The sequence below is a fragment of the Leucopleurus acutus genome (assembly GCF_964270905.1).
Source record: "Leucopleurus acutus genome assembly, chromosome: X".
Lineage (NCBI taxonomy): Eukaryota > Metazoa > Chordata > Mammalia > Artiodactyla > Delphinidae > Leucopleurus > Leucopleurus acutus.
In genome coordinates this window covers 130,156,028-130,181,166 of record NC_139148.1, presented here as the reverse complement: position 1 = coordinate 130,181,166, position 25,139 = coordinate 130,156,028, and the positions used below count along the sequence as shown (strand labels likewise).

Here is a 25,139-nt window from a genome sequence, read left to right as displayed (position 1 = left end):
ACTATGACTGCCAGTTCCCCAGTAGCTTGTGCTTGGCCAGGCCAGTCCCCAGGGCCTCTGGGATGCTGAATGACAGCCACCCGAAGGAAAGTTGGTGTCATTCTTTTTCCTGGAACCCTTTGGGTCTCATTGCTCAGGTCAAAGTTTGGGGTCCCTGCGGCCTTGAGGCTCTTCCCAATCTCATTTGCAAGCGCCCCCCACTTTCCTGTTCTCTACCCCTCCTCCCATCTGCGTGAAGATGGTTTGTTTTCGAGTGGGCTTCCGGCTGGCACAGATGGCGTGGGCTGGCTGCAAGCCCCAGGCACCTGGGTGGATGGGTGACCAACAGCCCAGCCTGGCGGCTCAGTCTCGAGCAGATGAGAGAGGTTCGGGAAGGGGGAGCGGGGGAGAGCGAGGGGAGACAGCCCTCTCACTTCGCCTCTCCCGGAGAACCTTGAACTCAGACCATTCTCAGCCTGGCCTCATTACCCTGTATCATTTCTCCCCCAGATCCAGTGCCAGGCCCTGCCACTTACTTCTCCCATAGAGCTTCTCATCCCATAACTAACAGAATTCTTCCCCTGAAACCTCTCTCCCTCTGTCCCTCTCTCTCTCACACATACGCTCTCCACCTGCCTTTTCTCCAGGAGCCTGCATTTGGTGCTCACCAGAGGATGTGGTGAGGAGTCCTTTAATCTCCTTTTCTTACTGGGGAATCTCAGGGGTGGGGAAAGTGGGGGCTGGAGGGACCGCCCCGTCCCTCAAAAGCTCCCGTCTTTGGGAACAAGGCCTTCAACCCCTGTCAGATGCAGCAGAAGCCAATCCGCCTTCTCTTCCTTGCTGGAGAGGTAACACTTGAACTTCAGCTTTCTTCGACTGGCTGTTGGGGGGTCAGATTCCCCCAGCACCCTGGGGTCTGCTGCTAAAGGCAGCTGGAACGTCGGGGCTGAGATGCTCTAGGGACCCTTCCTCTTGCCCGATGACCTGCGCACCTCTAGCCAACAGCCCACTGCTCCAGGGCAGGGAGGCCATGGGGTGAAGCCACCTGGTTGGCTATACGTTCCTGTGCCCGAGGCACAAGGCGAGGTGCGTCACGTGGCTGGCTGCCTCAGCCACCACTGCTTGCTGCCAGCCCATCCCTGACACAGTGAGGCCAGTACCTGTCAACTGGTCTCATTTTCCAACCTGTTTTCCAAGCACTGACACATGGCCAAGTTTCCCCCATGATCAGGAGGTTGGCTCAGTGCTCGGGTCTGCTCAGGGCCCCACAGCCTCTGCTGACATCTGCCCCCCAGCTGCATCCCCTCCCAGGTGGACCTGTCCTTCAGCCCCATTTTCAGCCCCTGACCGGCCCAGGCCTCCCTCACAGAAGCCAGGGGCTCTGGGCAGGGCTGCGCCCTACAGAGCTGTCCACTCCCTGCTCGCCGTAGCAAGCCACCCCGCATCCCTCCCTGCCTCCTTGAGCTTGCATACATCCCGAGACAGAGAGCTCCTCCTCTCTTTCCAGGCAGCCAGTTAGTGTTTAGACAGTGCCCTCTGAGAGAAGCACTTCTTTGTATTGAGTTTGAGTCCACATTTCCAGAAGCTTCTACCACTTGGCAGCCCTTTCTCCCCCCTCCTAGAGAGGCCCAGTAGTCTCTGTTCCCATCCCAGCCTCCAGTCTTTCCGGTGGAGGGCGCCTGGGAGGCACCACGATTTGGGGCTGGGGAGGCTGCGGCCTGCTGCTGCATCTTCAGCTGCCATGTCCATGAGCTTAGGGCTGGCCAGCGGGTTCTCCATGCACGGGACGAAGCCCACGACCCTTTAAGATGGTCTTCTCTCATCATGGCCCTGACAATCCCACAGTCCCACCCTGTGCCATAGACAGAGCTGCTGAGTCGGGGAAGGGCTGTTTAGACTACTGGCTCCGTGGAGCTGGGTGGAGAAGGGGAATTTTCTTCCAGAATACACAGGGGCTGGTTTTTTCCCGAGCCTCAGGAGCAGAGGATATGGGGAGGGTGGGGAAGGCCACCGCACTGCCATGGTTTCTCCCGCCAAATTCCCTAGTCCTAGGAAAGCTCCACAGGAAAACCCACAAGAATTTGAACGTCTGAGCTGGGCTGTGATGGAAATGAAATTGTTTAAAAAGAAAGAAAAACAAAAACAGAAAAGGGGAAAAAAAGATTTAACAAAACAACCCAAAGACCCCTCCAGCCTTCAGCTGCCAGAAGGGCCCAAGTCGGCAACCACGTCGGAGCAGACTTGCTTTGCGAGTCTCTGGGTCCCTGGGTCCCTGGGCTGGGGCATCCCTGCAGCTCAAGTTCAGAGGCTCTGTGTCCTCAGAATAGCTTGCAATTCCAAACCGTTCAGTAGGGAACCAGGCCCTGCCCCGCAAGGCCAAGGCCGGGCTGGGGTCCCTTCCTGTTAGCCCAGACGCCTGCCCATCCCCTTCTCCCAGAACAGGGCTAAGTCCTCTCCTGTCACTCAGAGGACTGCAGTTGCCTCCTGCCAGGTCCCTATGTCTCCTCGCCTCTAGACCTGCCCCGATCCCACCCTCCAGGAGATGGCAGGGTGGGGCACAGAGCAGGGACAGACTCTGGAGAGGATCAAGGAGGGCTGGCAGCAGCTGCCTGCTGCTGGTTCCTCACTCCTTGGGCACCAGCCACCCTCCAGCTCCTTCCTACCTCATGTGATCGGCAGGTCCGGGGGATGGGGGCATTCACTGAGCTGGGGGTTTTGGAGGTGTGTGGGGAGGACAGGCTGACAAATGTCATTTCGGACTCATTGAGTTTGAGGGGCATGAGAGGTGCAAAGACATTTGTAAGTGGACATGGCAGGAAGGAGGCACAGAACCTTCCAGAAGGTCGAAGACAGACTGGAGGAAGGGTAGGTGGAAGGAGCAGGGCCCAGCATAGTAATAGTGAACACGTACATAGTGTTTTTTGCATGCCAGGTATTGTTCTAGGTATTTTATAGGAATTATTACCTCATTCCAACCTCATAGCAACCCAAGGAGGTAAGTGGTTTCATTATCCACATTAGGTGAGGGTAACGAGGCACAGAGAGGTTAGGTAACCCGCCCAAAGTCACACAGCTGGGGCCGGATTCGAACCCATGAAACCTCCCTCTGACTACAGTTGTGAGTGTGGGAAAACGGAGACAGAGCCCCGCGCTGGGAGATGGGGCGCTCAAGTCCCAGTTCTGTCCGGTCACCCAGGCCCCGCTTCTTCCTCCCGCGGAGAAACCGACTAGGGTAGGAGCGCCCTCTCCTGGAAGGCGCTCTCCCGGCCGAGTCCTCCGCCCCGGCCGCGGGCGGGAGGGTGGCGGGAGAGCGGGCTACTGAGCGCCAGCCCCAGCTCCGTCCCCTTCCTTGAGGTCAGCCTCCTGGGCGGAGCCGCGGCCCAGGGGAAAGGCGCAGTGGGGGAGGGGTGGGCCGCGTCTCCGGGCCGCTCCCGGGCCCCGGTGAAGGCGGGTGGGTGGGAGGAGCACCGGCTGGCGCTTGATTGGCAGCTGGGCCGGCCAGTCAGCCCGGGGCGTGGGGGCGGGGCGCGGCTCCGAGCGCGAAACATGGCCTTGCTGGGTGCTGGCGGCGGCTGCGGAGGCTACGAGGAGGAGGGGGACGACAGCGTGTTCGAGGCGGCCGTGGAGGTCTTCGCGAAGCTGAAGGTGCTGCGGGGCCGAGAAGCCGCCCCGGGGCGGCCGGGGCCGGGCGGCGGGGCGGGCAGGGCCTGCTGCGGAAGTCGGCGGCGCCCGGCGCGCCGCCCCAGTCGCCGCTGCAGGCTGCGCCCTGTGTCCTGCTGCGGGGGAAGGCTTGTGGGGCGTCCTTCTCGGCTCCTTGGGCGGCTCCAGGCCTTCATTCTGGTACTGCCTGGTACTTCAGGCAGGCGCCGTGCGCCTACCGCGCCTGAGCTTCTGTCGCTGCAAGACCCGGCCGGGCGCGCGGAGTGAGTGCAGGGGCGGGCGGCGGGGGTCGGGGGCCACAGGCCCGGCACTCGAGGAGCTCGCGGGGTCCGGAGGAGACAGATGGGCGGGGTCCATGCCTCCCCCTCCGAGTCAGCGGCCAGTGCCCGTGACAGCGGTGGTGAGGAGCCCGCCCCGCGAGGTCAGGCAGCGGTCCCGGGGCCGCTACCCGCGCGCCCCTCCCCTCTCCCACCCCGTCCCGGCTCTCCCCTCTCCCACCCCGTCCCGGCTCTCCCCTCTCCCACCCCGTCCCGGCTCTCCCCTCATCCCCTCTCCTCTCCCCCCCGCCCCGCGACACCTCCCTCCCGTCCGCGATCGGCCCCGTCGGCCCTTTCCCTCCCCTTTCCCTTTGCTCCCACAGCCTGGAGCCGGGATCGGAATCTCTCCGAAGCCCCTAGTTGCTACCAAATCAAACTACCGCTTGCGCTCCGAGGGGGCGTCCGTAAAGGACGGGGAGTGGCGGGCGGCCGGAGCCGCGGATGAGGGGGACTGAACTCTGGGCGCGATCGACAGCGCTGCCAGTGTGCCGGGCGCGCCCGGCGGGGGTGGTGGGGTGTGTGTGACCCTCCTGGTGGGTGCTGGGCGGCCGGGAACGTGCGTGAACGGAGGTGCGCTGAGAGCCTGACTGCAGATGTGCGTTTCAGCCCTTCGCTGATGTTGGCTTTCTAAAGCTTCCTGGCTTTCCCTTTCCTTGCTTAGGACCTCAGCTGCCCCTTCCTCCAGGGTCTTTATATCACAGAACCAAAGACCATTCAGGAACTGCTGTGTAGCCCCTCGAAGTACCGCTTGGAAATCCTGGAGTGGATGTATGCACGGTAACAGCCTGGTTTCTTCCTCCCCCACCCCTGGGGTACACGGGCACCACTCAACCCGCTGGGGGGAAGATGGGGTTTGTTCTTTATCTGAGGAGCTGTCCTCCATCCCCCGTCACTGTGAGAGCAGCTGCTTAGATAAGAAGTGAAGCCGTGCTCAGATCTGGGAAGAAAGTGCCCCGCGAAGTGCTTCAGCTCCTCTGTTTGCCGCCTCACAGAAGCTGAGCTTGGCGTCTGAGCGTTTTTTCTTGCTGTAACTACTAGTTTCAGAGCTGGCAGGGACCTGGGGAATGATGTACTTCAGTCCTTTCATTTTCAGACTGGGAAGCTGAGGGTCAGGCTGGAGTCGAGAACTGTCTCAGGTCTTGCCACCGAGGAGTGGCAGGCAGGGCCAAGACCCCATTTCCAAGTCCTTTGGGTCAAGGTGCAGCTGGGTGTGTGTGCCTGGCACCGTGCAAGGGAAGCAAAGCCTGCCCAGGCGTCTGCATGTCACACATACTCCTATACAGCCTTCAAAGACCCAGCTCACACGTCCTGTCTCCTTTTCAGAAGTCTCCAGTTCCCAGGGCAAAACGTATTCCTCCTTCCTCGGGACACCCACAGCCTTTTGAGCGCACCCCTGCCAGAGCCCTCAGCCTGTTGGTTGGGTCTTGGCCTGCTGTCCTGTCTGGCTCTCCAGAGCACTGGGAGCTGCTGGAGGGCAGGCACCAGGTGGGACCCCCACCCCCGCCATCAGCCCCAGGTCGCAGTGCAGCGTTGAACATATGTGAGACATGCTCCAGGCTGTGGGGTGACAAGTAGGTGTACAGACACGTGCTTACCGGGGTTCCATTCCAGGTGCCTCCGACACGGATGGGTGTCCTCAAGGAGCTGGGACTTCAGTGGCCACAGAGGCTCAGGCACTGATCCCAGTGTTGGGCGCACCTCTGCAGTCCTGAGTGCTGTGGACCTTGGCAGGGAGGAGGTGGCATTTGATCTGGGAGGGAACGAGACATGGTGGGCACTCGTTTCCACAGGAGCGGGGAGTCAAGGTGTGGGAGGGAGAGCCGGGCGGCAGTGGCCTGAATGGCAGCCCAGGGCAGCTCACGTGGAGCCTTCCAAGCCACGTGAAGGCCTTTGAACTTACGCTCTGGGCAGGACAGGCACGGGACCAGGGGAGTGCCATACTGAAATTGGCATTTTGGGCAGGGTGACTTGGGAGTCCTGTGGTGGATGGATTTGGAGGGGAGAGGCTGGAGGCAGGGAGACCAATAACGGAGGCTGCTGCAAGAGCCCTGGGAAAAGATGGCAGGAGCCTGGCTTGGAATGGCAATGGCTCTCATGACAGGCACTGTTGGCCCTGGAGGTACCAGCGCCTGGTCCAGGGACCTGGGAGGAGAGATAGTAGTGGGGATGGCCTGGGCTAGTTCGGGGGTCTTGAACACGCTCCCAGGCGAAGGGAGGCCAGAGTCAGGTCTTAGAGAGGCTCTCGTGGGAGGCAGCCCAGAGTTGCCTGGCCCAGGTGGAAGCTGGGGACTGGGTCCCTCTGCTGGCCATAGGGGGCATGGGTGAGAGCCTCTGGCTGCAGTCCTCAAATGCTTTCAGTGCTTTTTTAAATACAAGAAACAGAATCCTTTTAAGAAGCAACCAGGTAATGTCCGGTTGCTTTTTATGATTCCCAAGCTGGCAGAAGTGCCGTAGGCCTTTCGATGGCCAGAGGATTGCACAGTTTGGTTTCCCCCAGTTTCCTGCTGGCTTCTTTGCACGTGGCTTCACCACTGCAGCCTCCTTTAGGGCCACCTATTCACCCCTGTCTGGGCGGAACCTGGAAACCGCACGCGGCATTGGCTGCGGGGCTGGGCGTGGTGGTTCTTGGGGTCCTCTATGCCAAGCTGGCCCTCAGCACGGGCGGGGCAGAGCCGTGGGGCCCCTAGATTGCTGAGGTTAAGGCTCCCGAAGAGCTGTACTTGGGTTCAAGGCCTTGAGCACCGTTAGTTTCTGCCCTGCTCCCTGCTGCTTCAAGAAAATCAACTCTAATGAAAGCCCTTTCGAGTGAGGTCACTCAGGCTTTCGGGGATTTATTCTTTAGCGTGTTGAAGTGGTTTGCTGAGGTCCAGCCTGATGGATCACTGAGCGCTCTCTTCTCTCTGGTGCTCTGTGAGCGGGAAGGTTGCCTAGCAACCAGGCCCAGGGCCAGCCTCCTAGCTTTTCACACAGCGGGGGCTCCTCCTCCCGCCCTTACTCGCCCAGCCCTCTTTGGCAGAACGGGTGGCTGCCCCCCCCCTTTCCTGCAGTCCTGCAAGTAGGGGGGGGCGGCTGGTGCCTCAGGTCGGGTCAGGGCGGCTCCACTAGCTTCCAGGGCCCCAGCGTAGTTGGGGCCGGTGTGACCTGGGATGCAGGCGTTTGGAGGCATGGGAAGGAACAGGGAAGACAGGGAAGGAACAGTGAGCCTTTTCCACCGAACACCGACCCTGCCCTCTCCCACCGTGACGAGTGAGTCAGCAGGTCCCTGGGGCTGAGGCTTGGTCCCCGTACTGCCATAGCAGGGCGGGGTCCTGGCCCCAGTCATCCTGGGGCTCCCTGGCAAGCAGCTGGAGCGAAGTTCCCATGGCCTCGGTGCTGTGCCAGGCGTGGAGCTTCGGGCTGGGGACGCGGCGCTCAGATTGCACCCCTCTCATGGAAGAGACCCAGTGGGAGGCCTGTGCTGTGCGTCACTTGTGACGCCTGCCAGTGTATCGCACCCCTTACTGCCTTTGGATGTGCTCTGTGTCTGGAAGTGGTCTTGCCCGTCAGCTGGGCATCTTAAGGCAAGATGCTTACAGGTGGCCACTGTCCCGTTTATCTGTGTGGTATCATCAAGGCTGGGGCTCCACCAAGCCAGGGGGACAGCTGGGATTGCTGTTTGCCCACCTGGGAGGCTGGCTCAAAGCTGTGACCTGGGGTAGCATCATCTCCTGTTAACTTATGTTAGTTTAAAAACATTCCCTCTGTTGAGAGAGCTCAGCATGGGCATTTACTAATGGCAGATTATTCTGTGACATGGGGCTGTGGTCATCCATTCGTTAATGCCCACTGGCCACCATTTCAGTGATGGCTGCCATGTTAGGGCCTAGAAATACAGAACAGAAAGTCAGCTCCTGGCCTCGGTGAGCCTGAAATCTGGGCGGTCAGAGCGCAGTGGAAAGACAGCTCCCAGGCCCCGCAGTGACGGAAGGACGCCAAGCTGGCTGCAGGCATGTCCAGCCCGCCCCTGGCTTCCCTGGGGCGGTGATGTCAGCCGTGGGCTTCATGGGACGAGTTGGAGCCAACTCGGTGTGCTTGGCTTGGGCGGGAAGAAAGCGCTGCAGGCGGAGAAGGGCAGACACACACGTAGAGGTGCGAGAGGGGGCCCAAGCCAGGCCTGCAAGGACGCCAGAGCAGGGAAGGCCGTTTCGGACATCCTCCAAATAGACCTGCGCCATGATTGCAAGAAAAGCCAGCCCCCGGGTTCCTCCTGATAAAGAGCTCAGTGCTCTGAGGAACTCAGTGTTTTCTCTTGGGCAGTCATTTCATGTCTTTTATTGTGAGATTTTTTTTTTTTTTTTTTTTTTTTTGCGGTACACGGGCCTCTCACCGCTGTGGCCTCTCCCGTTGCGGAGCACAGGCTCCGGACGCGCAGGCTCAGCGGCCATGGCTCATGGGCCCAGCCGCTCCGCGGCATGTGGGATCTTCCCAGACCGGGGCACGAACCCGCGTCCCCTGCATCGGCAGGCGGACTCTCAACCACTGCGCCACCAGGGAAGCCTTATTGTGAGAATTTTAATTTCAGTATTCACATTCACATTTCTGAGGTAAGCGTTCAGAAATATTTTGGTTTTTTGTTTCTCTGATAATTTACGGAGTTGAGATCACATGAGATTATCCATTTTAAAGTGAGTGTTCCAGTGGTATTTAGCACCTAGGCACAAAGATTCGCTTTTGAGAGCATGTGTAAGGAGGGGTGTGAGGGGCCCCTGCAGCCCACTCAGGCCTGACTGGGCTTTGCTCTTTCCCTGCAGGGTCTGTCCCTCCTGGCAAGACAGGTTCAGCTCACCTAAGGGGGCCTCAGCCGAGGTGAAGATCCAAGGTGGGTCTCCGCTGTGGGAGTCTCGTGTTGAATGGCGGATTCGGGGCCACTCTCACCTGGTGCACGGCCTCCTCAGCAGGTCGCGAATTTCCCATTGGACTGGTGGTTTCTCCTGCACGGTGCGCACTCCATGGATTCCCAGAGCCTGCTAGGACCCACCCTCCCTTGCACATGTGAAGGAGACCCTGCCAGCCCATCCACGGAGGTGCTGGGGGCAGAGACAGCCGTTCTCGCCGACGCCACCAGCGGTCCGTCCGCGTTGCGCTGGTGTGTGTGCGTGCACGCGACACGCGGCATTCCCGGGAGCGCGCTGGGCAGCGCTTTGTGGGCCTGTGGGGCCTTGTCTTGGAACCGCTTCTTTTTGATCGCTTTTTGGCAGAAACTGTCCTTAACCCAGCAATGAACATTAGATAAAGGGGAGTGCATTGCAGTCCTCAAGATGGTGGCTGGCTCTTCGCCCACACAACAGTGTTTCCAAAGGCCCATCCTTCCAGGGGCCTGTGTTCCCTCCCCCCACCAGCTCCAGGGTGGGTTAGCTGGACCCCAGATTCCTGACCCGTGCCGCTGCTGGCACTACCAAGTTAGTTATCTGGGGACAGTTGTCCCCGAGGCTGCAGTGGGCCAGAAGAGCGGGGGTTGTGTCTTGGAGCCTGCGGGGCTGGCCTGGGGGCCGGCCTGGGCTGCACAGAGGCGCTGCCCTTCTCCCCAGCACTGTCATGTCCGCCACTTTCCTCCTGATGGGACCGGGTCGAGGCCGGGTGAGCCTGGTCATCAGGCCACACCTGGATCCTCTAACACACATGCACGCACAGGTGCCAGCCCTGGCCCTTTCCGTTCCCTGCCTCAGTTTCCTCTTCTGTAAAGTGTGGGTGCTCAGCCTTACCCACCCCATGGGAGTGTGCTGAGTGGCAGAGCAGGTGGTAGACATGAGTGCTTGTGAAGGAGTATCATTGGGAGAAACCGGGACAGGTAGGGGGGTTAGAAGCCACAAATTCACGTGACAGGTGTTTATGGAGCACCCACTGTGCACCCGGCACTGTTTTAGGTGCTGGCGGTGCAGCAGTGAGTCGTGCTGCTCTCACGGAGCTCACTTGCTAGCTGGGAGACAGCTGATGCACAGAAGGCGGCCAATTCTCAGTGCATCAGATGGTGAGAAGCGCCGTAAACAAGCCAGGTGAAGGCAAGGTGGTGCTCGGGTGGGTTGGGAGGAGGGTGGAGCTGTCGACACAAGGTGGCAGGGGAAGGCCTTTGTTTAAAAAAACAGAGCCATGCAGGAAGGGAGGAAGGGAGCCAGGCAGGTATCAGGAAGGTTAGCGTTCAGGGCAGGAGGACAGCAAGCGCAAGGGGCCTGAGGTAGGCTTGTGTGTGGCTGGCAGCTTGGAGGAGCAGCCAGGAGGCCGGGGTGGCTGACGTAGGGTGTAGAGTGAGGGCAAGGGCTGGGATGAGGTCAGAGGGGCCATGGGGCCAGATGAGGCCGGCCTTGTGGGCCGCAGAAGGATGTTGGCCTTTATTCTGAGGAGGGCTGCAGCCTGCCTTTGGGTCTAACAGGGCACGAGTCCGGCCACGATGAGACTCGGATGTGGGCTAAGTGAGAGGGAGGCCAGGGCGTACGCAAGGATTCGGGGTGAAGGGGTGTGGGCTGAGCACATGTGCTGGGGGTATAACTGGCATTTGTACCGTGTCTCCAGGATGACTGGAGATGCCCTGCTTGCTTCTAGCAGCAAACCTTCCAAAGCAGATGTGTGTCCTGCCACTGAGGCATATGAGGGTGGGAGCTGTGAGGGTAAGGGCATTGCTGCAGGGCTGGGGGGAGGGGTATGGAGCGAGTATTGACCCCAGGCTTTCTGGCTCCAAGTTCTGGCCTTTCTTCGTATACCAGGTGGTTACTCGGAAAATGCCCGGGGCTCCCTGGAAGCCGTGGCCCAGCATTCCTTGCACCACGCAGGGACTCAGTTTCCCAATCTGTGAGATGAAAGGGTTGCCATCTCCTAGGGTTGCCAGCAAAATGAAGGGACGTGCTGGCATGAAAGGTGTGCAGGAGATTGACAAATGTGAGATGGTTCCTTTTGCTTTGGCTTGGCGAGGTCTCTGAAACGGTGACACACAGCATGTTTGGAAGGTTCCCTGGCCTCTGTGGGCTCCTCAGGCAGCTGGCTGGCTTCTGCTAGAAGCAAGAGTTCCCTATGTGGAAGAGCATTGAGTGCGACCTCTTATTTCAGGTGAGGAAACTGGCCCTCAGAAAAGGGCAGTGACTGGGTATAGGTCACACAGCAAGAGGCAGTCCTGGCACCTGGTGTGTCCTCCACCTGCATCCTTGTATACCTGGGTCTTGCAGGCCCAACCCGGCCTCATGGGTGCTGGGCCCGCTGACGCTACAGCAGGAGCACCCTTACCAGGGAAGCACTCGGCACCCTGCATGGGTGTGTGGTGTCCTTGCCTGTTTGGGTGGGTGTCTGTGGTAACTGGGTCCTTGTGTTCCAACAGAGATGGTGAAACTGGGCCATGAGCTGATGCTGTGTGGGCTGGATGACCACGAGCTCCTGAAGGTAACAGAAGGCCCTCTGTCCCCATGGGCCGGGGGCCTCGGTGACGCTGGGGTGGGCATGGGAGGGCTTTCTTCCCTCAGGCCCAGGAGCTAGCGCCCACAGTCCCCGCTCCTTAGCCCCCTGGGGCAGGAACCCCTAGGATTCCTTTGGGTAGACCCCAGCCATCCCTAGGGCCGAGAGGGGAGGGTGGCTGAGGAGGCCGAGAAGGATCTTTGGCTTGTGATGACCGAAGGGGCAGAGAGCACATCCTGTCCTTGGTGGACGACTTCATACACACCGACACCGTGGTAAGTACTTTACGTGCCAGTAACTGTCACACCCGCACTGGCAGGAGGTACTTGTCTTAGCCCCATCTCATGGGGAAGGTGACAGACAAGTCTCTCAAGGTTACCCAGTGACAGAGCCTGGCCTCAAACCCAGGCTTCTGGCTCCTGAGCCCTTGCACTTTCCCCCATGTGCTGCCCACCCGTGGGCTTCCATGCAGAGGCAGGCCCAATCCACCCCCATATCAGTCAAAGAAACTCTGCACCTACCCTTAAAATTTAAAAAGAATATTTGAAAGAATTATTTTCGCATTTTGGCTATTATAAGCAGCGCTGTGACTGTTCTTTATATGTTTTTGACAGAAGACGTGTTTTCAGTTCTCTTGGGTATATAGCTAGGAGTGGAATTGTTTAACTTTTTGAGGAGCCGCCATTTTACAATTGTTTACATCCTCACCAGCAATGTGCGAGGGTTCCAGTTTCTCCGCATCCTCACCAGCACTTGTTCTTGTCTTTTTGACACCAGCCATCCTGGTGGGTGTGAAGGGTTAGCGTTTCCCTGATGACTAATGATGTTGAACATCTTCTCGTGTGCTTATTAGCCATTTATATATCTTTTTTGGAGAAAAGTCTCTATTCGCTTCCGTTGCCCACTTTTTAATTGGGTTATTTGTCTTTTTATTATTGAGTTGTAAGAACTCTTTATATATCCTGGATATAAGTCACATCAAATATTCGATTTACAAATGTTTTCTCCCATTCTGTGGATTGTGTTTTCACTTTCTCGATGTGTCCTTTGGAGCACAGAAGTTTTTAGCATTGTTGAAATCCAGTTTATCTAGTTTTCTTTTGTTGCTTGTGCTTTTGGTTTCATATATAAGAATCTATTGCCAAATCCAGCCGTTAAGATTGACACCTGTGTTTTCTTCTAAGAGTTTTATAGTTTTAGCTCTTATATTAGGTCTTTGACCCATTTTGAGTTAGTTTTATGTGTGGTGTAAGGTATGCATCCAACTTCATTCTTCTGCATGTGGCTATCCAGTTTTCCCAGCACCATTGAAAAGACCTTAGCATCCTTGTGGAAAATCAGTTAACGTAAAAGTGAGGGTTTATTTCTGGATTCTCTACTCTATTCCATTGGTTTATATGTCTGTCCTTATGCCAGTACCGCACTGCCTTGATTACTGTAGCTTTGTAGGAAATTGTGACATGTGAATCCTCCAACTTTGCTCTTTTTTAAGGTTGTTTTGGCTATTAGGGGTCCCTTGAATTTGCATATGAACTTTAGAATCAGCTTGTCAATTTGTGCAAAAAATCCATTCGGGATTTTGATGAAGATTGTGTTGAATCTGTAGATCACCTTGGCAAGTATTACCATCAGCCATATTAACTCTTTCTATCCTTGAGCACGGGCTGTGTTTCCACGTGTTTAGGTTTTCTTTCGTTTTTCTTAGAGATGTTTTGTAGCTTTCAGTGTACAGGCTGTGAGGGACACTTACCCTTTCCTGGGCTTGGGGGGGTCTCCTGGAGCCGGGTCTGTTGAGGAGGGGACGGCACGCAACCCTGGCCGCTGGTCAAGGCTTTGTGAGATCCTGAGTGGCGCTTGGTCTCACATTTCAGCCCAGGATTTCCTCTGTCTAGACAGTGTCCCACCTCCCACCTCCTATTCCCAGGCTGCCCCTCAGGTGTATCATTCAGGCTCAGTGCTGTTTGGCCAGGTTGGGAGAATGAGTCAACAAGAGGTAGTGATGAGCAGCCAGGGGCAGGCCGAGGGCAAGGAGATGGAGATGCCAGAAGCTTCCGGAGGCACTGGTCCTGTCAACGTGGCTACACAGCCGAGAGCCAGGCAGCCGCAGCCATGAGACTCGTGAACGGGGAACTGAGCTGCAAACATGATAGCAGAATGTGGCCCTGTCCCCAGATCTGCTCCCCACACAGGGCTGCCCGGCCTGAGATGCCACCAGGAGCCTCTCAGCCCTCTCCCTCTCAGCCCACTTTATTTATTTATTTTAAACATCTTTATTGGAGTATAATTGCTTTACAATGGTGTGTCAGTTTCTGCTTTATAACACAGTGAGTGTGAGTCAGGTACACGTATACATATATCCCCACATCTCCTCCCTCTTGCGTCTCCCTCCCACCCTCCCTCTCCCACCCCCGTAGGTGGTCACAAAGCACCGAGCTCTCAGCCCACTTTAAATGCAGGTGCTTCTTGGAGGGCTTTATACTGAGTCACCGGTGATGCTGGCTGAGCGCATCTTTCTGGTGCGTTCCCCAGAATAGCGGTGTGTCAGGGCAGGCCGGCGAGGAGCTCGAGCGGAGAGCCGGGCCCAGCTTACCTCCCAGCATCCTTGCTTATGCAGGGCTCTAGGGAGCAGGCTGGGCCCCTCGGGTTGTATTTACATCATGGGGATCAGCCGTGAGCCTCCTCCCCTTTCTGGAAGGAGGAAGGAGTTGAGCTCCTGGCCAGACAGCTCCCTGCCGGGAGTCCCAGCCGCCTTTGGGGTAGGGGGCTGAGTCAGCTGCCACTTGGGAAGCCTGGCTGTAAGGCCTGGCTGCTTGCCGCCCCTTGGGGACGAGCTCTTGTTCCCCGCAAGGAGTGGGTTCGGCGCAGGCCACAGCCATGGCCTGTCTTGCTGTGCCAGGGGCCCCAGGCCAGTCCACGACGCTACTGGGTAGGGGCCAGCTGCGGGCTGGGGGCACGTGGCCTGGCCAGTGAGTGCATGTGGCCTTTCCTGCCCAGGGCCGGGCCTGTGCCCAGAAGCAGCTGCGCTTCATGGACCAGCTGCTGGACGTGGTCCGGAGCCTGACTGTCGGAGGCTCCAGCTGCTGCAGGTAAAGGCTCAGGACGGGCCCTCCCTGGAACGGCCGGTGGGCCCCCTTGGTCCTCCGTCTGGCGCTAGAGGGGCTAGGGGCCCAGCCCCGGGCACAGCTCCGGCTGGGGCTCCGCTCCCCGCTCCCGTAGAGGCGGCTGCTCCCTGGCCCAGGAGCTGTGGGCCGCAAGCCTAGGCAGGAAGCCCCACCCCCACCCCGGGGTGCCACCCGAGGTGCCAGGCTGTCGGCATGAAGGTGTGGTGCGGGCCTCGGAGAACATGGGCTGACCTCGGCGGAGGGTGGGCACCCGCGGTGTCTCCACACGTGGGTGGGCTCTCGGAGACTGGAGGAGATGCCTTCTCCTGGCCTCTCTGCCCGGTCTCATCTGGCCTCTTGGGTCTCTGGCCGGTGATGGCGTGGCCCTGGGGCTGCCTTTGCAGTGTGAAAGAGCACTTCGAGGATACCCGGGAGAAGAATGAGGCGCTGCTGGGGGAGTTCTTCTTGAGCCCCCACCTGCAGATGCTCCTGAGCCCCGAGTGTGACGCGTGGCCCCTGGGCGTGCAGCCACTTCTCGACAAGCAGAGCAGCGCCTGGCAGAGGTACACGCCCCGCTCGGTCTGTGCATGGCCCACAGGTGCCCCAGTGCCCGTGATGGCGCAGGGCAGAAGTGTCCCCCCTTCTCTCCCTGCAGGGCCAGCCCCTCCATCGAGTCAGAGGACGACAAGGTGGCAGAGCTGGCCCGGCAGTTGCAGGAGAGTGCCTCGAAGCTGCAGTCGCTCAGGGTGGAGGTGAGGCGCCGGCCGCAGGGGCGCAGGGGCCCCGCTACGTGTCCTAAGGCGAGGCACGTCGCCCACCCCAGCCTCAGACACCCCGTCTTTACAATGAGTGTGTCGGGAGGCCTAAGCGAGGTGGTGGGTGCCCACCAGTTTCTAGCATGTGATGGGTACTCAGGCTCCGTGAAGGCAGGAGTGGGGAGGCTCTTTGAGGAGTGGACAGGACCGTCCTCGGGTGGGCTTTCGGCGTGTGGCCCTCCCCGCAGCCCTGGACCCAGCCTCATTACTGAGGTCGCGAGGAGGATGTTGAGGCCCATGCAGGCCTCTGGTCTTCTTTCTGTCTCCCAGTTCGGGGAAGCATGGAGTGGGCGGCAGACCCCGCCTCACAAAGTGGGTTAGGGACCTGGTGCCCCGCGACAGGCAGGGCAGCCTCAAGGGACCCTCCGCCTCTGGCTTTGCAGTGCTTTGCGCAGCACAAGCAAGGAGCCGCTGTGGGCGGGGCCGACGCCAGCACCCTAGACCAGAAGCTGCGCCTGGTCATCTCTGACTTCCGGCAGCTCATCATGGCTTTCCTGCAAGTCTATGACGATGAGCTGGGAGACTGCTGCCAGCGCCCAGGCCCCAACCTCCGCCCGTGCGGCCCCATCATCCAGGCCGTGTACCAGACTCTGACCTCATGCAGCCAAGTAAGCATCACCCTCCCCCCTCCCTCTCCCTCCCAGGTGCCACCCTAGCCCCCAGTGAGGGACTCCCTGCGAGTGGGTGGCGGGTTGGGGCAGGCGTTTCTCACGGTGCCATGGCCTGCACTGGGTCCTAGCTGAATGTGGGAGACCCTCGTCCCGCCTCCAGCTTCTGTCCCTGTATTGGCCTCACTCTGTCTTCACGAAACACCCAAATGTATCACAGCCTGTTCGTTCTTGTGTGGCCAAGAACTATGCCAGACAGATAGACAGAAGTTTGCCTGTCTGTGCCCTTGACCCGGTTCAGACAGATGAGAAAAAGTGGCCTCACGCTGCTGCGCTGACTACATCAGTATTGACTCAGAGCCCCAGAGGCTGGCCTGGAATGCTAGGTTTGGTTACGGTTGTGAGTACAGTCACCATGCGTGGAACTCTGACATGTGCTCAGGGCTTCCATGATGCTGGCCTTGGTTTTTGAACAAAAAAGCTCCTAGACTTCCGAACCTCTGACCAGCTTGTCCTTTGCAGTTCTACCAACAGGCTGAGTTAGGGCACAGTCCTCTCCCATCAGAAATGCCCTTTTACTTTGGGACAGTGTTTTTCCCACCGTGACCCTGGCTTTGCGTGGCCTCTGTGGGATGGGGTCCATGATAGTGTGGCGTCCCCGCTGGGCCAGGGGGGAGGAGCTAGCCTGGGGAGCTCTGATGGGTGAGTCTCCAGCTGGAGACCTGCCCTCACCCTGGGCTGGTGGGTGGACGCACATGTTTGGCGTCAACCTGGGTGGGAAGCAGGAGACACCTTCTGTGGGTCAGACCACCAGCATTCAAGCCCACAAGTCCCCTCCCTTCCTCCCTCCCTCCCAGCTGTTGAAAGCGGTCGTGGAGGTCACTGACACCTCGGTGAAAGCCGTGCGGATGGCGAAACAGCAGCAGGGCAAGCAGATCTGTTGGGGCAGCAACAATTCTGTGATGAGTCTAGGTATGTGGTCACCACTTCTCTGTGGCTGTGGCCACCCGTCTGGTGGGCAGGGACAGGGCCTTCACGGTGCACCTCCGCTTAGTGCCTGCCTCCTTCTGTGCTTGACCCGCATTTGGGGACTGGCCCCTCACTTTTCTTCTTCTTTTTCCAATGCTTAAGGTTTTCCTTCCCTTGAAAACTCTTCTGACGGATTATAAAATAAAAACATTAATTGTAGGAAATTGGGATAACGTAAAGACGTAACGTAAAGACGTGCAGAGGTAAACTAAAAACATTACGTAATGTGCTGGCCCAGAGATGGTCGGTGTTAATATTTTGGTCTGTTTCCCTCTATTCCGTTTCCTCTCATCATCTTTTATTTCTTTGTGTAAGGTGAGTAGAATTACAACATGTGTACACTATTATATTCTTTCCCTTGGATCTCATTTTAAGCGTTTTCCCATGTTCTTGAAGTCACATTTTTAATCATCAGACACTTCCTTTCAGGCATTTGCTATAATTTACTTAACATTTTCTACTACTGACCCTGTAGGTCATTTTTAGTCTTATACCGTTTCACATGATGCTGTCGCAGGATTTACAATAGTGACAAATGGAAATAATCCAAGGTTTTACCCTTGGGTAATTCTTGAGTAAATTCTGGTATGTGAATATGGTGGGACGGTATTTGTTGTTTCAAAACTTGATTACAGTGACATGAGCAAATGTGTATCATGTAATGTTAAAAGGAAAATGCAGGTTAAAAATGAAATATACAGGGGCTTCCCTGGTGGCGCAGTGGTTGAGAGTCCGCCTGCCAATGCAGGGGACATGGGTTCGTGCCCCGGTCCAGGAGGATCCCACATGCTGCGGAGCGGCTGGGCCCGTGAGCCATGGCCGCTGAGCCTGCGCGTCCGGAGCCTGTGCTCCGCAACGGGAGAGGCCACAACAGTGAGAGGCCCGCGTACCGCAAAAAAAAAAAAACACACACACAAAAAGAAATATACAGTATGATTTCACTTATCTAAAGGGAAAAAAATGTAGAAGAGTCCCTTCTAGGAGTTCAGCTAGAACATGGACGCTGGTTTGCTCTGTGTTGGAATCAGAGGTGTTTTAGTTCGTTTAGTCTTTCTTTATCCTGTCAGTGAGGCCAGCGGTCTCCATCTTACTGATGCTCGTCAGCGCTGGCTTTGAACCTTCCAACCTTTCTGCTGTTGGATAGGGGCAAAGTTGTATCTGAATTTAATTTTAAACTTTTTTTTCTGAGTAAGTCTATTTTTCTTAGGTAAAAAAACACTCAGAAAAGGTTTTTGTTGTTGTTCTTTTGTGATAAGAAAAATGGCCTTTTCTCTCTCTGAGTCTTAGAGAGAGAAAAGTGAAAAGTTGGATATTTCCCCTTCAATCCAGTTCCAATGACTTTAAAGCCAGTACTTGTGTAAACACAACCCCGGCTAAGAAATGGAACATGCCTCGCACGCTAGAGACTCCCACCACCTCTGCCTGCCCGCGGCCAAGCGCTATCCCTGCCCGCTGAGAATTCTCTCCCTGTGCGCCCACCGCCCACGTGGGGGTCTGTGATCTGCTGACATTCATCGGTTCGTAGCCGAGGCCCTTGCACAGTCCCCTCTCTCTTCCGTTCTCCGACCTCTCTTGCCCTTTGGCTTTTGGCGGTCTGATTATAGCGTGTGTTGGTGCGGGTTGCTTTGCGTTTCTCTCATTTGGAGGTTTTTGAGCTCCTTGGGTACACGTAGCTTCGTGTTTCTCATCCACGCTCGGCCAGGTGGCTGACGACTCTTCCTTCCTGCGCACTTCTTGTTGCTCCCACCCTCTTAGAGGCCGAGCAGAGGCACCGGCTCAGGGCCATCTCAGGTCTCTCCTGGGTGCCCACACAGTCCCGGGGCGTGCGCATGGCCTTCTAGATTCCCAGGACTGTCAGAGCTCTGCAGAGCCCTCGTGGGCATCTCCTTTCCCATCCTCTCCTTCTGCGCCTTCTGGTTGGTCTACTGTTTGCCCCAACTCTTATCCACCGCCTGAGGCAACGGCGACTCCAGCATTTGCCTGTCAATCCCCCCCACCCAGTGCACCCCCAAGGACTGGCTTCAGGCCACATAGCCCCGAGCCCTCCCTTGGGGGGCTGTCTGCGTGAATTCGCGGGCCTTCTCGCCGCTCTTGGCCTCGTGCACGCACTCACCACGTGTATACCTGGGCACCCAGGAGTGTCTCTTTCTGACTGAACTGCAGCAGAAGCCTCCATTTAAACATCCATCCTAACGTTTATCCTCATCACCGCTGTTGCTGTGAGTCTCACCCCGTGTGTGTAGTTGTTGTTAGGACTGTGCTTGCAGCCCATGCTCTCATTAGTACATTAGTGACCGCGAGTGCTCTCCACGGCGTGCCACCTGCCCCGTGCTCACAGGACAGCGGCAGCCTTCGCCTTTCCCGTCTAAGCTGCGTGAACCCCTCCGCTTCCCCTGTGTTGTGCCTGCAGAGAAGTGTCTGCTCGCCATGGAATCCAGGGAGTCTAGAGTGCAAGCGCTGTGGTCAGCGTCGCTTCCTCGTGTTGTCTGAGACTCGTTCTTGGGCTATAGACACAGCAGAGAAATGACCCCTGGCAACTCCACGCCAGGGGCCAGTTGGAAGGGCCTTGGCGTTTCCCTTGTGTCTGCCTGAGAGAGTAAGGGCCTTGGTCTCTGCGGCCTCGGGCCCGCCACTGTGGGAGGTCCGTGTGTCTGTGCTACTTCACCTTCCCGTATAAGAAGCTAGGCCACCGATCTGGGTGCCAGTAGCCAGGCTATGTTGGTCGCACGTCCCCACACCTGAAGTGAGGGGCTTGAGTGAGGGGACTGGGTGCGCCTACAGGGCTGGCGCCCAGAGCCGTGGCCTCGAGTGTGTGGGCAGGGCCTTGGCGATGTGGGTGGGCAGCTCGTCCCATCGTCATTCACCCGTCACCGGCTCGACTGGGCGGACCCAAAGCCCCTTCTGCCTCCCAGGCCATCAAAATATCAATGCATTTTGAAAACAAACAGGTTTCTGGAAGCAGCAAAGTCCATGGAGGCAATTCAATGGATGCAATGGGGGCAGAAAGCTGCAACCACGAGGACAGCCCCACGGCGGTGTGGCCGGCAGTCCCAGGGTGGGGACGGTGGCAGGTGGGCTGGAAGCGGAGGGCGTAAGCAGAGCAGGTCCGTACAGATTGGCGCTCCCAGGGAGACTAGCCTGCTCTTCTGTGAGGTAAATGATCGACATGCATGGCAAGCTCGGGCTCCTGACACGGCTGGTGGCCAGGTGAAAGCCACCTCTTTCTGGCCTCTGAGGGCCTCCTCTCCCCAGCCTGGACCAACACCATGGAAGAGAGAAGAAAGACCTGGAAAAGTAGGCCTCATGGGTCATTCAGATAACAGAACTTTCCAACCAAGTTGAATTAACATAGTATCTTGTCCAAACATACCTAGGAAACACCAACAAGGAGAAGCGCAAGCAGGCACCCTTAGGAGTTAAGAATGGGGCGGATAAACAAAACAAGGACAAAGAAAAGCAGCACAGAGGCCTGATGCGGAGAAAGGAAGGAAGGAGGAGGGCGGAGGTCGCAGAGCTGAGGGCTGAGTACAGAGCAGGTGGACCGCGAAGACGCATCCCCAGGCCTAGTCTCCTGCAATCTGGAGTAGCTGGGACGCAGCAGCAGGGCCCAGGCTTCCAGAGACAACACGACCCAGCCAAGCCCTGAGCCAAGAGAAGGCAAGGCAGGACGAGGGCCTGGAACAAAGGAGAGACGTGTGAGCTGAGGACGCGCCCGGGGTCGGGGGAGCCCCGGGAGCAGAGCGGGGCTGGGGCGTCTAGAGGTTGGGAAAACCTGAGGACTTAGTAAAGGCAAGTGACACCCCCAAATCCTATCTGCGGAGAGACGTGATCGTCCCCAGAGGGAGTGTCGATGGTGAGTAGGGAAGGGTGGCTGAGGCCCACCGCATGATTCCTGACTTCAGAGTCGCCCTTGGGGTGGGCGCGACCAAATGCCAGTTGCCGACGTTGCTGTGTGGGAGGGCAGAGGACGGGTGTGCACCGGTTGCTGGTCTGACTAAAATTCACACAGCATCAAAATCAGAACAGCCCCTCGCTCCTGGGCTCCGGGGACAGGGGTGGGCAGGGACGTGGCCAAGCGAGTGGACCCCGGCCTGGGGCTCGGCCTGGCGCCCGCGGGGGCTTCCAGCCATGTCACCGGGCCCTGGCTCCCTTCACGGCTCCTGGCTCGGGGGTGGGGGTGGGGGTGGGGGGTGGGGCCTGGGACCTGAGGAAGGCCAGTGGAGAGACGGGCTGGGAAGTGCTGGACTGACTTTGCCGTTTTCTTTTCTCTGCAGCCATCAGAATGGGAGGGGTAACCTGGAAATACAAGGTCTTCAACGATGGCCTGCCCAATGGCCTGCAGTAGCGTGGGAGCAGGGTGCTCTGCCCCGAAGAGCCAGGCAGCAGCCAGCCCCCGTGCTCCCCGGGGCTGCCCTCCACGTGCTCTGTACCTTCAGCGATTGGGGGGGGGCGCGTGACAGGGCCCGGAGGTGGGGCGGGGCGGTGTGAGCTGGGGACAAAAGAAAGCTCAGGTTCTAAGAAGTTGTCTCCAGCGTACTTTTTTTTTTTTAACATCTTTCTTGAAGTATAATTGCTTTACGGTGGTGTGTTAGTTTTTGTTGTATCACGAAGTGAATCCTGCCCTCCTCTGTGCGGCCTGGGCTACTCGGGTGTCTGCCCCATCCTGCCTGTCCCACGAGCCGCCGCCACTGCCTGTTAAGCTTGGTGATGCCTCGTCACGACCTCTGGCTGAATGCCGCCAGAGCTCCCCGCCCGGCCCCCTGCCCTGTTCCGCTGCCTCCCCTGGGGCCGGCCTTGGGGATGCCCCGTGAGGTCTCCTTGCTGCCCCACGGCCGTCTGGGTCGCGGCCAGTGGAGCGTGTGCTTCCTCCTCCTTCCTCCCCAGGTCACCCGGCACTGGCCTGGGGGATTTTTGCCGGTGGCCTGATTGGTTGGCCAGGAAGCTGTTCTCTGTATCTCCCGTGAGCAGGGCGCCGTTCACAGCCACCTCCCTCCCTTCAAGCGCGGGAGCCGGCACCACTGGTGGGGCCCCGCCTCCCTGAGCCCAGCGTCAGGCGGAAGGCCGTGGGGGAGGGGCATCCCTCGGCCTTGGTCGCCGCCTCGCTGGCGCCCACGCTGCCCTGCCCCTGCATCTGCACCTTCGTTTCCCCAAGGACCCTGTGGCTGCTGCAGGCAAGGAGGCTCCAGGGGCTGGGCGCTGGGCCCCCTCCCACCCGGGCTACCAGAGCCCCCAGGCCTGGTCCCCTGCCTGCCTGGGGCATCCCCCAGATGGCTGCCGTGGGAGGTGGGAGGACGGGCAGGCCCCTGGGCACCGCAGTCCAGGTTCACTGACAGCTTTACAGACCAGGGGACTCTGGAAGACCTGCGGCAGGAGACTGGGCCTGTGAGCGCCCATTGCCGAGTGCTGGCATGTCTTGCCCCGGGAGGAGGTCCCGGGGATGAGGTCACCTGCTTCCTGGATCACGGAGGGCCGTCTCATTCCCCTCCTGTTCTGACTGTGCCCTTCACCCTCGACTGAGCCATTGGGGCTGGGAAGGCCCCGGAGCCTGGGGTCTGGGTGGCTCCGGGCTGCCCCCGCACCCGATCTCACAGGGCTCGGTGGAGGGCTGCCCCCGCCTGCCTCGCTTCCCTTGCTCCTTCCCTGGCAGCCTCCGCTAAAGGCTCCTGAGAAGTTCTGGGTCCTTATATCCGAGAAACAGATACCATCTCCCATTCCTGGTGGAAGATGAGCCCGCACCAAGGCCCGTCCTTACAGCTCACTTCAGCTTCACGAGGGGCACCCGGCTCACTGGTGACGTGGGGGAGCTGTGCCTTGGAGATGCCCCTGTGGGAGATGCCCCAGCCTGGGGCTGGGTGTTGAACCTAAGTCACACTGGGAGGCAGGGCTGGGCGGAGGGCTCGGGCTTCCTCCTCGTGCCTGTGACAACACGTTCCTTCGGCCTGGGCTGCGCTGCTCGCTCGTTGTTGGGACCCCGCCTGCGGCCCAGGAGCTGGATTTCCGATCTGTAAACACGGGGCATGTGTCCCAGCGGCTGTGGGCGAGCGAGGGGGCCGCGAGCCGGCCACACAGGTCCTGCAGCCTCAGGCCTCCTGGTTGCCGGACAGGCAGCTGGGGGGAGGGGGGCGCGGCCACAGATTAAAGGCCGCTCGGAGCAGCCTGTGTGGAGCCGGTTGCCCAACAGCCCAGGAAGCGGAGCAGCGCCCACTCCCGGTAAGCCAGCATGGCAGCTGCCGGCGGCCCGGAGACAGGCGGGGGGCTGGGTTGGGGCCAGCACCCACGTGCCAGGGCACAGGCCAAGCCAGGGAGGCTGGGGATCACCGTGAGGGCTTTCTCAGGTGCCCTCTTGTGTGTGTGTACCTGGGGTGCTGTGCCTGAGGCGCCTGGCCACTGTGTGTCCGTGACCATACCATCTTGGGCTGCACCTCCCCAAGTCCCCAGTGACATGGACCTGGCATGGTCTTCCTGTCCGTATACTGGAGGCAAGAGGCAGAGGCCTCTGGGCTGGGGTCTGGGCACATCAGGCCTTCCTTATGCTGTTTACTAGGTGGTAGTAGTGGGGATGGTCGGGGAGGGACTGAAGGACAAAATGGATGGGGTGACAAGCTCCCTAGGACACCTCATCCTGGACAGAAGTAACAGGGCCTGGTCTCTGGGTTCCAGCTTAGGAAGTGGCAGGAAGTGAACCCAGAAGGGTTGGAACCTTGGCCGTGGGCATGGCTGTGGGTGGCCAACTCCAGGCATCCCCATCTCTTTGGCCCTCAGGTTTTCTGCCTCTTGTTTGGGCAGCTGTAGGCTTCACTGTCCCTGTGAAAACATCACCATGTCCAAGGGACCCCAGGCTGAGACCTTCGTCTTCTTGGACCTGGAAGCCACCGGGCTCCCCAGCGTGGACCCCAAGATCGCCGAGATCTCCCTGTTTGCCGTCCACCGCTCCTCGCTGGAGAACCCCAAGCGCGATGAGTCTGACGCCCCGGTGCTGCCCCAGGTCCCGGATGAGCTCACGCTCTGCATGAGCCCAGAGCGCCCGTTCACTGCCAAGGCCACCGAGATCACCGGCGTGAGCAGCGAGAGCCTGGCCAGGTGCCAGAAGGCCGGCTTTGACAGCGCTGTGGTGCGTACACCGCAGGCCTTCCTGAGCTGCCCTTGTGCCTCGTGGCGCACAACGGCTTCGATTATGACTTCCCCCTGCTGTGCACGGAGCTGCCTGGGTACGCTGCCGGCGCCGCGGGGCCTGGACCATGCCCACAGCCATGGCACCCGGGCCCAGGGCGGCAAGGGTTACAGCCTGGGCAGCCTCTTCCGCTGCTACGTCCAGGCGGAGCCGAGGGCCACGTGCACACCCGGCTCATGGTTTCTGCACCGCGCCGCCGAGCTGCTCGCGTAGGCTGTTGAGCATATGCCTTTAGCTGGGCCCCATGGACGTGCCACCCGACGGCCCGAGTCTCAAGGCCTGAGCCAGGGGCTCGGTAACGCTGCTGCCCAGGGTGACGAGGCGCACTCCCTGCAGCAGGGCAGTGCCAGCCTCCGCCGTTCAGCCGGGCCGTGTGGCCCGGAGCTGGACCTGGGCCAGTGCCTTGCTGCCCATCCTGGCGGGCCTGTGCGCCTGCCAGGCTTTCCCTGGCCCTGGCCTAACCTGCCCCTCAGCCCTAGAGCTTTCTCCCGGCCCCTCCCCCGGCCCGTGCCCTGGTAGAGGTTGCTGCCGCTGGCGCCCACCCTCCACCCCGTCTTTCAATAAACATTGACAGCCGCTCACCAGCTGGCTTTCGCATGCTCTCCTCCCTACACCCTGCCCGGAGTGGGCCAAGAGGGAGCCAGGCCAGGGGCACGAGCAGAGCACCCCAGGGCTGCCCCCTTGTGGCCTATCTCTGCGGTGAGCCTGGTCGGGGAGCCGTCGGCGTTCACAGCCTGGTCCAAGGGGCCGACAGGCTGGGGCTGTGGACCTCAAGCCACGGGCCTCTGCCCTGGCTGGTCTCTTACTGTGCCTTGTCACCCCAGAGACCTAAGAAATCAGCGAGCAGGACCTAAGGGACATCTGTGTGGCCCGAATCTGTGTCGAGGAGACAGAGGGAAGAGGGAGCTGAAGCCCTGGCCTCCGGGGGCAAAGCCCCACTCCTTCCTTTCCTGGAGCCCCTGCCCCAGCTCTGCCAGTGGCAGCAGGGTGAAATGATACGGTAGGTCCGGGGGGAGGGCGGAGGTGCTGGGGAAGGGCCTGAA

At 59.1% G+C, this 25,139-nt stretch overlaps 2 protein-coding genes across 4 annotated transcripts; both read left to right on the top strand.

Annotated features, from left to right (window-relative positions):
• Positions 1-3,525: 3,525 nt before the first annotated feature.
• On the top strand, positions 3,526-21,444 carry HAUS7 (HAUS augmin like complex subunit 7; the record flags this gene model as incomplete). Of its 3 annotated transcripts, none has more annotated exons than XM_082864871.1 (10): positions 3,526-3,624; positions 4,618-4,733; positions 8,747-8,814; positions 11,299-11,360; positions 14,367-14,458; positions 14,878-15,036; positions 15,129-15,225; positions 15,672-15,896; positions 16,754-16,868; positions 21,200-21,444. In XM_082864871.1, 10 exons carry the CDS (start codon positions 3,526-3,528, stop codon positions 21,268-21,270), a joined length of 1,104 nt encoding a protein of 367 aa, XP_082720997.1. The 3 variants fall into 3 exon arrangements, with proteins under 3 accessions (XP_082720997.1, XP_082720999.1, XP_082720998.1); XM_082864873.1 differs by lacking the exon at positions 21,200-21,444 and adding an exon at positions 20,300-20,571; XM_082864872.1 differs by lacking the exon at positions 16,754-16,868.
• Positions 21,445-23,745: 2,301 nt separating this feature from the next.
• On the top strand, positions 23,746-24,309 carry TREX2 (three prime repair exonuclease 2; the record flags this gene model as incomplete). Its single annotated transcript, XM_082865171.1, is given in 3 exon segments — positions 23,746-24,061; positions 24,064-24,124; positions 24,126-24,309. Coding segments are annotated over 3 exon segments (561 nt in total).
• Between the last annotated feature and the right edge of the window lie 830 nt (positions 24,310-25,139).